The sequence below is a fragment of the Patagioenas fasciata genome, chromosome Z (assembly GCF_037038585.1).
Source record: "Patagioenas fasciata isolate bPatFas1 chromosome Z, bPatFas1.hap1, whole genome shotgun sequence".
NCBI lineage: Eukaryota > Metazoa > Chordata > Aves > Columbiformes > Columbidae > Patagioenas > Patagioenas fasciata.
The window spans coordinates 7,801,854-7,814,240 of record NC_092560.1 but is presented as its reverse complement, the minus strand read 5'-3'; the positions used below and the strand labels follow the sequence as shown (position 1 = coordinate 7,814,240).

The 12,387-nt window shown below is 37.7% G+C and overlaps 1 protein-coding gene across 5 annotated transcripts in view; it reads left to right on the top strand.

The window, feature by feature from the left end:
• The window catches only part of MSH3 (mutS homolog 3), a 133,459-nt gene extending 123,127 nt beyond the window's left edge, over window positions 1–10,332 (top strand). For 4 of the 5 annotated variants that reach the window (XM_071802577.1, XM_071802576.1, XM_071802575.1 and 1 more), the window contains 5 exons: window positions 1,570–1,756; window positions 1,966–2,095; window positions 4,659–4,833; window positions 6,466–6,723; window positions 8,612–10,332. In XM_071802577.1, the coding sequence (XP_071658678.1) occupies window positions 1,570–1,756; window positions 1,966–2,095; window positions 4,659–4,833; window positions 6,466–6,723; window positions 8,612–8,720 (859 nt within the window). In that variant the 3' untranslated portion in view covers window positions 8,721–10,332. The remainder of the gene's footprint in view (window positions 1–1,569; window positions 1,757–1,965; window positions 2,096–4,658; window positions 4,834–6,465; window positions 6,724–8,611) is intronic. The other variant, XM_065860988.2, reaches the window with a different exon arrangement.
• Window positions 10,333–12,387: the final 2,055 nt, after the last annotated feature.

The window sequence follows — 12,387 nt, the reverse complement described above, 5'->3', positions numbered from 1 at the left end:
CTAATTTCCAGGGCAGGGACCAGAGAATATATAGAACTCATAATTCTGCTGTGTCCAAACTGCTGTTTTTTGATATTGGTAGTCAATTACTCTTGACAATCATAAGATCCCTGTAAAATGATGAATATCTTGCTATGTAGGCAACAGAAGCAATTATATTAGAGAGATGCAGCAAAAGACTGAGAGGGGAAAAAAAAGCTATACTGGGATTCTCTTTAAAGGTTTTGATTGGCTTTAAATACTGTTGTGGCCAGCTGTTAAATCTGAAAATGTTATATGCTAAGCCCATGAGTCAGTTTTCCTTAAATCAATGTGGTTCGTATGTAACTATGTTATTGGCTGATGAGAGTGAACAAATCCATCTTTACAGCCCTGCTCAGTGGCTTGGTAATGATAACCTATCTCAGAAGTGACATTGTAATATGATTAATGTAATTGAGAAGCACATATGGAAAAAGGGAATGTTCTTTTTTTCCAGGTAGAAAGTGTATTAATTGCATAGGTAGGCAAAGCTGCAGGAGAAAAACAGGGTGAATTACCAGCAGATCTCTGAGATGAAAACTGCAGTTTCACAGCTGGAGATACCTTCAATCCTCACATTCTTCTGTGAATCTGAAACAGCGTTGAAAGGCATGAAATATGAAGGGTTTTGTGTGTGTGTGCACACTCGTGTGTGTAGGGCAGAGGAGAAACTCACCTGTATGGAGGTCAGTAAGTTCAAGGGCAGTTGTGTAAAAGGAAGAGGTGGGAAATATTTATGTTAAAATGATACTTAAGCATGTTAGTAGGATGGTGTGCCTATGTAATTAGCAGAAATAATTGTTATTCTGTTACTGCTTGAAGAAACTAATTGCTGTACCTGTCTGGATGCACAAATACGTGGTCACATGAGTGTTCCCTCTGTCTCTACATGAAAATGCTAATATCTAATACTTTCAGGTGTTATTAGTATTTTAAAAACATGCAAATTAGATGGTCAGACTAAACCAATAGAGTAAATTCGCTAAATTCGCGACCTTTGCTGTAATCCTCCTTGCGAGCTGACTGGTCTGGACTCTCGTGGTCCTTTATAGGGGAAGAGCAGGCTGCTCTGTTTGTCGCGATACTTCATGCTAAGAAATAGCATGAAAAAGAAATGTCTTTTTCCTCCCCAATTCCTGTTGTTGACATGGAGTGCTGAGATTTCTGTCTATGGATTTACTTAGGGACTGATGGCCCAGAAAAATTCTCTGCTGTCCCTGCAACCTAGCCTCCTGCAGATGCCTACAGGGCCAGTGTACCCTGTTGTCCTGAAGAATGTGTGGAAGCCCGTGTTTAATGGTACATGAGTAGTTCCCTCTGGGCCTTTCAGTCTTTTACCCTCTCATCTACACCGTGTTCTGTTGTTGCTTTTTTTCCTAAGCAGTAGGTTGTCCTGGAAGGTGAATATTCTGCCTGAGCTTTTCTGCTCTGCTTGGAGCAGCAACAAGAGATTTGTTACAAAACAGTTTCATTATCATGGGTTATTTTTGGTCTTATCTGGCACTTATTTGAACTCAATCAACTGATCTGTTTTGCATCCTAATGCAGAATGGGCGCAGCAGACAACATTTACAAAGGCCGGAGTACCTTTATGGAAGAACTGAGAGATACTGCTGAGATAATAAGAAAAGCAACTTCAAGATCACTAGTAATTTTGGATGAACTGGGAAGAGGAACTAGCACACACGATGGAATCGCTATTGCTTATGCTACGCTTGAACATTTTATTAGAGATGTAAGTGTTCAATCTGACATACGCTTTGTGAATTCTTTTTTCAGCCTACACTATAGTATGCTTTGACATGGTATGTATTTCCTTGTAGAAATGCAGCATGTCTAAACTCAGAGCAAAGAAAAAATGGGTAAAGAATACCAGCTCTGTGTTGCTGTGTTTAAAAAAAAATTAAAGTCAAACCTTCTTATGTGTTTATTTCATTGTTGTAGGTGGAATCACTGACACTGTTTGTCACTCACTATCCCTCAGTTTGTGACCTACAGAAGGTATATCCAGAGAAAGTTGGTAATTACCACATGGCTTTCCTGGTGAATGAGGAGGAAAGTGCTGAACAAAAAGGTATGGTATAAATCCATCTGGGATTCTGGCAGCATGGGCATAGCCAGAAATTGTAAAATTGTAATGGTAATTTAAACCTTGACATGAAAGCGATAAATCCAATCTTACTAGAGTATCAGCCTACACACACATTTTGGGGGGGGCTTGAAAACTGAACAACCATTTCTGTTTAGTATAAGGATGACCGAGCTCTCTCAGATAGAAGATTCACTCACTCGAGTATCCAGCTTTTCACTGCAGTCAAATACAAAGGATGAGGGAGGAAGGATTAGGAATCAAACATATGGCAACTCTTCTTCTAAAAGGTCGCACTGTCTGCAAACATTTGCTGCTTAGGAGGCTTCAAAAGCTAGATGTGTTTTCTGGTTTTTAGTATCTTCAATGGATTTCATTTCAATGAAGTTTCTAGTTTCCCTGAGTATCATTGTGCAATTTTAGCATCTTCATCCTACTGAGTCAGAGACCTCCAAAATTTAGCACTGTCTTGTGTGAAGATCCTACTTGTCTTGTTTGTTTTGAAACTCTTGAAATATCTTGTAGTTTCAATTGGTGATCCCAGTTCTTGAATTAGAAGAGGCAGAAGAATAATCTCTGTTCCTCCTTTCCATGCCATGTGTAATTTTGTAGCTTGCTTTTCACAATTCCGTTCAGATCTTGTCTTACCATGCAGAAGAGTTGCAGCATCTCTTCTTCTCGTCACTGTTGCTCTGAATTAGTATTTTCAGTAAAGTTTATCAGCTTACTGCTTAGCTCTTTTCCATGTTTGATAATGGCTATGCTGAGCAGCTCTATCTGCAGTGATGATCACCCTTCATGGTGAGGACTCTTAGCATCTGTTTCCTATCTTTTAACCAATTATTTACAAATGCAAAGGCCTTCCTTTTAGATTCTAGCTGCTTATTTTCCAAGGAGCATGTGATACAGGACTCTTGTAAAAAACCTTTTGAAAATCCACATAGGATTTATCCACTGGATCTCTCTTACTCACATGGCTTCCAAACTTAAAACATATTTTTGATGTAGGATTTCCTTCCATACAATCTGTTTTGATTTTTTTTTTTCTTGATGTATCTGGTTTAATCAGGTGCTTGACAGTTCTTAATCTGGTTTTCCCACTTTGCCTAATAGTTGCCTGTTACCTACATCATTCTTGGATTTTTTGGTTTTAAGAATTGGCATGAAGTTTGCCATTTACCTTCTCCCTAATTTTTTCTTAATATTTTATTATCTGCTTATATTGTAAACTAATAGAGACAGGGAACTTCAGTATTTGCCACTGAATAATGTGTTTAAATAAATAGTCTATCACTTTTAAAATGTTTTTCAGAGAGTTAGTTAAATAAATGTTTGGCTAGAGGGAGACTTCATCTTTAGTATTGTGTTTCATATTGGAAGCAGGGATCCCAGAAACATGTTAACTTTGAGGACAGATAGTTCAAAGTAAGGTTGCGTTTAGGTGAGCACTATGGAGCGATGCATGTTTCCGGTTATGAACATCGCTCTCCTGAGCATCACCATGTCCTTTTCTCACAGAGTTCATTAATTGAACTTGTTGATCTCTAGTACTCTCAGGCAATTGAGATGTTATCGATATTCAATAGGCACTGTTCCTTAACGATTGTGTCCATGAAACCCTATACTTTGTGTTTCAGTGCCCTGCATCAGCATTTCTGCTTTGACTGTTAGTTGACCTAAACCTTCAGGCCGTATGTTGCCTTCACTGTTTTTCTACAGAGAACACAGCAGGTGTAGTGCCCCAGCCTACGAGCAACAACACATCTGTTTCTTGCTCTGCCTGTATTGTCAGCTCCTTATGACTTAACATTTTAATTGTTTTCTTTTAGATGAGTTTTATGGCATTTTTTCTCTCAGTTTTTGACCTTGACTCATCAGCATTTATGGAAATCTCCAGGGTTTCCAGAAACCTGCATTTTTAAGACAGAAGAACAAATGGCAACGAATGACCCCATACTTTTTCTGCTCTTTACACGAGACCTGGATTGTGCGGGGACGCAACAAGAATGTCTAAAGAGGAAGGGGAAGGAGTCATCAGATTTGTAATGATGGCTTTTAAGTTTCCATCTTATTGTCATGGAATAGAAAGAGTCTTTAGCTGTAGATTCACCGTCCTAACCTTTGGTTTTATCTAATGTTTTCTGTGGCTCCTAAGTTCCTGGCAAACTTCTTGTTGTGTTGTAGTTACAGGTTTCTTAATTGTGGGATTACTGACACTTCCTTTATTCTGCTATTGCTCAGCAAATGTGAGATGCAATATCTGAATTACAGTATTAGCTAATCAGTTTTGGGTACAAAGACTCAAGGTTTCATGCGCGCACACACACAAGTCTGCTTCATAACACCCGAGGTAAGAATACAGTAAAGGGTTTTTTTAGTCTCACAGCGAGTAGATGAAATGTGAGATCTCAAGGAAACATTTTTCTTTCATATTTCTTCAGTGCTATAAATCACACAGCAAGCTTGGGACTGCAGGCTTTGCCATTTTGGTCTGCTACATTTTATTAACATAATAGAAGAGTTTTTGATTTTGATTTTGTTTTATTAGGACCTGAAGATGGAGAGAATCCTGAATTTATCACTTTTCTTTATCAAATAACTAAAGGAGTCTCTGCAAGGAGTTATGGGCTCAATGTTGCCAAACTGGCAGATATTCCTGAAGAAATCTTGAAGAAAGCAGCTGACAAATCAAAGGAGTTGGAGAGGATAGTGAATATGAAAAGGTCAGAACAATTGTGATTTTTTTTTTCCCCCCTAATGAAACTCAGCTGTGAATCAAAGAGCATTTCACACAATGTGCATTAAAAAGCACAGTAAGAGCTACTTCAGATATCCTCCTACCCTTCACGGAAGAGGCAGTGAGAAGAAACTTTGAAAAACATATTTAGGAAATTAAGCTATCCATTTCAATCAAAGCTTTAGATTTTATAGTTAGCTATCATGTCAGAGGTTAATTGCTGCCCTCTGAAAGAAGATTGAAGTAAACTAAATGCACATTGAGCTCGCATGAGAAATAAACTATTTTTTATTTTCTTATGGCAAGTACTAACATATTTATTCTTTCAGGTACATATGTTCACTGTTTCCAGAAAGAAAAATTTGAAATAGAACTGTCTTACAATGCCTACTTCTGTACTCACCGGTGATAGTGAAAATATTAATAGATTTAATTTAGAAAGTATATTATTCACTTTGAAACGTGAAATCAGATTTGCACACTATAGTGTAGAAGGAAATGAAGTTATTCTTCTGATTTAACTTAAAAATATATATTTATAATATATTTTGATTGCATCCTGAACACACACGATTTTACTGAAAATCTGTGGATTTTCATATTTTTCTGATAACTGATTTTAATTTAGGAATATAAGTACCTTATATATTAGACTAGTTATGAAAATTCCCATGTGAATCAAATGACATCTTCTTTATAAAACCTGTAACATTATGTACACAATTTAGAAATATGTGCTAATACTGATTTCCACTGAATTTTTTTGTTGTTATTATTTTCAGTGGCAGTCCTATCCACAGTCCTATCCTAGCCTTTTAGGAATATAATAAATCAAGAGCTCTCTTATCTGATGGCTGTAACTAATCCTGACAGAACAATTTTAAATAAGACAAATTTAAGTACTAATTGTATTTAGGTGCAGGCAGCTATTTTGGGACTCAGCAGCGCTTAGTGCTTAACACCAGTTTTTATCCCCTTTTTAAGAAAGCAAAATAAAAATCTTCTGTTGAAGATACATGACAGTTTATGGGGAAAACAATGTAGCTTATGTTAATTGGAAATAATGGTCAATAACTGATAAAAGTAAACCAACAAATTGCTAACAATATCTGAACTCTGTTGTTAGAGGATACATAGTGTTTTAAAATCAACAAAAAATTGTTGTACGGAAAGGTGAGAGTATGAGCTGGATGGTCAGAGTTACTGTATAATAAAATTAAGATGTAAAATAATATAATAATACGTCCCTTTAGTTTATCTTCCTTTGTTCTATGAAAACCATGCTAGCATATTACTTGGACAGGGCCCAAATAGGGTTCTGGCACGTCTCCATTGCGAAAAAGGGAGTTAATCATATCAAAACCTACAAGCAGTAAAAATAGTGTGCAATGATGCAGTTAGAAAACTGATTTACAGTGCCCGTAGAGGAGCAGAGTGAGGGCTGATTGGGCAGTCTTAATTGTGGGATGTGATTGTGTCCCATTTACCAGCTTTCAAATATGTAAGCTGCCATCTGTATTTTAGTTTTGGGTATGTGATTTGCTTGTATCCTTAAAGTGAAAAAGAATAAATACTTAATCCAAAGCTGTGATGAATCCTTTATCCTGACTTGTCACAGGTTGAAAGCACTGCACCCCGCAGTTCGCTGCAGACTGGGGCCACTGCAGCTGCACCAGCAGCCGTGGCTGGGAGGACCTGCTGGAGCAGGATCCCCGAACCCATCTTCTGAGGCTGCTGCTGGAGGGTTTGCTCCCTGCCCTTTTCTCCGTGGTGCCAGGGCTGGGTTGTGCATGACCACATGGCTTGAGAGAAGGAGGCTGAGGGGAGAGCTTATCACTGTCTGCAACTACCTGAAGGAGGTTGTAGCATGGAGGAGGTTGGTCTCTTCTTCCAATTAACAAGTGAAAGGACAAGAGGAAATGGCCTCAAGTTGTGCCAGGGGAGGTTCAGATTGGATATTACAGAAACAATTCTTCACAGAAAGGGTTGTGAAGCAGAGGAACACAGGCTGCTCAGGGACGTGGTGGGGTCACAATCCCTGCAGGTGTTTACAAGTCATTTAGAGGAGGTTCTTAGGGACATGGTTTAGTACTAGAGTTAGGTTAGGCTATGGTTGGACCCGATGATCTTGAGGGTCTTTTCCAACAGGAAGGATTCTGTGATTCTAAAACAGGCCAGGTCAGGGATCTGATGCAGCTGAGAAGTCCTTCTTTCTATAGGTGGTATCACACAAGTTCAATTTCCTGGTGTTACTTGTCAAAAGGCATTACTGTCTTTTTGATAGGACAAGGGGTTATGGTTTTAAACCAAAAGAGGGGAGATTCAGGCTGGACATAAGGCAGAGATTTTTGACACTGAGGGTGTTGAGAGCCTGTCTCAGGTTGCTCAGAGGTGGTGGATGAACCATCCCTGCAGACATCCCAGGCCAGGCTGGACAGGGCTCTGAGCAACCTGAGCTGGTGAAGATGTCCCTGCTCATAGCACGGGTGGCACTGGATAGGCTTTGAAGGTCCCTTCCAACGCAAACTATGATGTGATTCTGGAAGTCTACGTGAAGAAGAAAAGGGTGGGAGTGAGAACATGGCCCTTGATTCTGGCAGCAGTTGCTAAAGGTAACCTTGAGATTGCAGCCAGCCTGCCAGACCAGCCTACCCCGTCCTTTTGCCTCCCCCTTTAATGACACTGCTATGTGGGGGGTCAGGTACAGGGATATCCACTGCACAGCAGCTGCTAATTCAGCAGGTTGACCTTTAGCAGGTTATTCCTTCATTGCAGACCTCTTGCATGTACTTTGGAGGCATCTTCATGCATCTGTGTAAACCTGGAACTCAAGTCAGCAGAAAATAAATAAATAAATAAATAAATGAACACAACAAATTTATCTGATAATTTCACAATGCATAAATTATTGTATTGAGTAATTCTTAATTTTTCCAGTTCTCCTATGTAGGTCATTATAGAAATATTTTCTTTTGTATACTCCTGTTTATTTTTACTTACTGCTATGATGCGATCTAGATGTCAAAGTACTCCTCTGTACCTTCTCCCCCAAATACACATTAGCAAATTTTAATATGTGTATGGTGTATTTGTGGGAGGAAATAAAAATTATCACGATCTTGGGAATCAAACTCAGACCTGTTCATAGCAGTATAGTTGTGCTGTCACAATACCCACAGGCCAGCTGCCTTGTCTTATTTTTCAAAATCACTTTCATGTTATTTAAGAAAATTCACTGGGTAATTCCATCCAGTCTTGACATCTTTGTCATCAGGAATGTGTGTTAGCTGATTTTAAATGTCTTCTTGTTATTTGTCACAGTTCTTATGAGTCCCTCTCAAATCAACAACAAAGAAAGTAAGAAGAATGTGTATACTAATTTAGTTTGAAAATGCATTATCCTCTGTATGATTCTACAAATGCAAATTTGTAGAAACTGAACACTGGACATTTAATGAGGCAAACTACAATGTTATGTATTTCCTTTAATGGTTTACTCTTGCTCAGTGTTTTATTTCATATTTTCAATGCTTCTGGTATAGTAAGCTAGTTTTAAAATTAAATTGTTGACTGTCCTAGAGCTGGAATACATATATTAGAAAATGTTGACTGATTGTTTAAAGATCACATAATATTTTGAGCTATGCAAACTACTATTTTTGACTCTGTATAAAATTCTGCAGATGACTGTAGAGCTTTCAAGATTTGCTGTGCTTAATTTAAAAATGTATCCATGTTTTGACTGATTTTTCTCTTTCCCCCAGGAAAAAACTGAAATCCTTTGCCAAAGTATGGAAGATAAATGATTCTCAGGAACTACAAAAATGGAAAAGTATGTGCGAATCTGAAGATGAAAGAGAGGATGGTGTTTAATCCTCAAATCATGCTTGAAGATAGAAAATATTGGGGATACAAAATATAGGTCTGGACATTTACAGATTTTATCAGGGTGTAGTTCTAGGTGCATTAAGTTGACTTTTCTGCCTTTTGAGATATAAGAGATGCTGCATTGTGACATGATGCCCCCATCCACCTCCTGATTTTATGTAATTTTCTCACTCCACATTCCTTCCCTGCAGCATTTTCCACCCTTCACCTCAATTTTAAAATGTCTACTGCCACTGGATTTAGTTTCTAATTATGTTCAGAAAACATGAAAAAATATCTTGGTAAGTTATTAGCTAAATCTTTTATAAATAAAATAATGTCTTTTAACTTTATTGTACCTCAGTTTCTAAAGAAGTACTGCTGTGCGTTGGGAAAATGTAGCTGAGTCTTGACTATGCTTTACTGCTGTGCAATTGGTATGAATGAATACCATAAAGAGGTTTTTCTTCTGTTTTAGTATTAATGCATTTAAAATGCACTGCTTTTGTAGAGCACCCCCCAAACCTTATGTGCACAATGAATTTAAGAAATCGTGCGTTATGTGGCTGGATAGGAGAGTTTCGTTTCTACTCATGCGACTGATGTTGGTGCAGCTGGTGGTTTTCAAAGCAGCAGCACAAAACATGCGTTGACTGTGTTTTGTTGTCCCTCTTCTTCATTCTCATACACACCTGCTTCCGTTTCAGCCTCAGATTTTCTCCTAATCTTGGCCATCTCTGGCAAGGTCTGGAGAAAGACTTACCTGAATAATGCTGGACTATCATTAAATGAGGTAGAGGAGGCAATTCCAACTATGCAACTGGCATCCCCAGTGCTCTGTCAAATGCAGGGTGAAAACTGGAAAAAATAAAATAAATGTGTTTTAATTTTTTTATTTGCAGTTATTAATTCCAAATTTCACATGAGATTGTGATTTCTAAGTTTATTTTCCTTTATAAAAATAACCAGGTAAAATATGTTGCTATGAAAATGGAAAATTATGTTCACATACTTAAACCTTGGCAAAGAGTTTGTCATATTTAAGAAAAAGTCTTTTATTAAGTGAAGATAAGTTAAATAAAATATATTGATTTTACTATAAGGAAAATAATAAAATTAGGTTTTGTAATCTTTGAGTCAGCTGAACCTTTCTAATTTTTTCAGTAAATGAGGGATTTTTTTGGAAAATAATGCATGTCAGACAAATACGAAATAACATTGCAGGTGATTGAATAAGCCTTTCCAATTCAGAGAACTCTGTGCAGAAAAGAGTGTAACTGTAACTGATAAGCAATTGGTAACCTTCACTGCAGACTTTTTTCCAGGTTCTTCAGGTGACAAAGTGACGTTTAAACAAATAGTTTGTTTGCTACTCAAACAGCAGCAATCGATATGAGCATCTCCTTCCAGACCATGGCGTATATTTATCTAAACTGAAGGACTGAAGAAGAAAACTGGTCTTTCAAGGTGTGGTCACACGTGTGTTTATCTGTGCCACACGTTGTGAGGCACAGTGAATGTAATTCTGCTTTATTAGTGCACACAGATGCAGCGCATTGGATCTGAGAACCTTTGACCATAGTCTTCAAAGAGAATAAAAGAGCCATTACTAAATTCCCATATGTGCTAAAATGTGCTTTTATTAATGCTGCCTTTGCCCTCAAGCGAAGATTCACACTATGCTCTAACAAGAAAAAAACCACCTGGACACGGTTTAAAAAACAAATAAAAAATGAAGAAATATAATTAAGAGTGGGGAAATGGACACAGTATTACTGGCCTTTTCATACATCAAGTATAAAGCAATTACAGCAGGCTTTTCTCCTAATGTCGGTGATCATGTTGGGAATAACTTTTTATTTTAGCCATACTCAGTTCAATAACAGGTTTTCTTGCTGTCCCAATAAGGTTTCTTCAAGACATGCGAGCTAATTATTAAAACAACTGTTTTATTCACTGCTGATTATTATAATTCCTAGTAGATATGTACAATGACTATTGGAGAATGCACTACAAGGACATGCATGTTATTATTAGACGTATTTCCTGCTGGTTTTAGGACACGTTTATAATGAACTACACAGCACAGTGCAGATTTATCTGGACCTTGTTCTGCTGGGCTGGAGCATCAACACTCGTTAGCATAGCAATGGCTCTGGGAGGTGACAGTTCAGAGCTCATTTGGGTACGTTTGCAGAGCATGAGCTAAGGCGCAGTCTAGACAGGCAACCAGACAGACATTCCTTGGCCTTTGGTAGCACAGAGTGCAAGAGGGAAATAAAGAAACAAAGACTTGCTGGAAAACAGGGAAAAGAATTAATTTTGTAGGAGGGTTTTTTCATGGCTTTTGCTGTGGGAAGTTGGGACTTCTGTGTCTCTCATAACAGGAGTTCTTCTAAGAAACAGAAAGATGGGAAGCTGCTCTTCTGTTTTCCTTTTTATTATTTTTTTTTTTTCTTTTAGAGTCCAGAACACTGAGCTTCATCTTAAAAGACAATTTGAAGTACAGTTTTGGTAGAGGAATCATCTTGGAGATGTGCCCTGTTTTCAAACCAGAGTAATAAAATTTCAGCTGTGTGCTGCATCAGCAGGCTTGATCCTGCGTACTGACAGATGTCAGGTAAAGTAAGAAGGAAGAGTGACCTGTGCTTAGATGTCCTTGGTTGTAGTGGGAATTCATGCTAGTCTTGAGGTTGCCTTCAATAAAGGAATGTCTAAATCTCATTGTCTAAATATTAATATTTTTGGAAACCTGCACAGAGTATTGGCTCCTGCTGCCTGTGCCAGCAGGTTATTTACATTGTTATAATTTAGTATTGATTTGAAAAATACAACTTTGTGCTATACGTAAAGGTACCGTCTTCTTGAAAGATTTTTTTATTTTATGGCCTTTATCCATTTTTTTAAGGATGGTATTTATCACTTTCTTAAGCTTTTTCATTGTTCTCTCCTCCCTGCTCTTAACATAAAAAATTCAATGCCTTTGTGCATCTTGTCTTGAATGTATTGCCTTTAGAAATCACAATGCCACAGGTTAGCAACAAAAACTGGTAGACCATTTTGATGGAAGAGAAGGAGAGAGAGGGCTGGATATGCTGTCACTGCCTTTTTGTATTTGGTTATATAAGAACATTATAGAATACGCGAAGTAAAATACATTACCAGTAGCAATTACCTTTCTTACTGGCATACAACATCTTTCACTAAAGTAATTCTCAAGGGGATTTTTCTTTGTATTGCAAAGTTTTCCAGAAGTATTTATAGAAATCACATGAATTTACCTACATACATCAGTTTACAATGCATCTAAATTAATTTAAAGATCACCGAAATGTCAGCTGAGTCAGATATTGCTATAAGTCTGTTCAGTGCAGTGAAAGTAATGTTTATTTATTGAAATCTATTGGAAAGTAAATTATCCAAATATTTCTGCTATGTTTGAAATTTAGTAATAATTTAATTCAATTACGTTAACTTCTTAGTAGTTCTGATATAAACGAGTGTTTCATAGGGAAATAGAGGTTTGGTAGATTGCATTGCACTGAGAGAAGTAGGACTGTGTTCCAGAATCTGGATCACATGTCAGAATGGTTATTATGGTTATTATCCCCGCTGAGTCTCACCACAGGTGACCATCTCCTCCAAAATCCTGGCACCAGTAGCACGAGTGCTG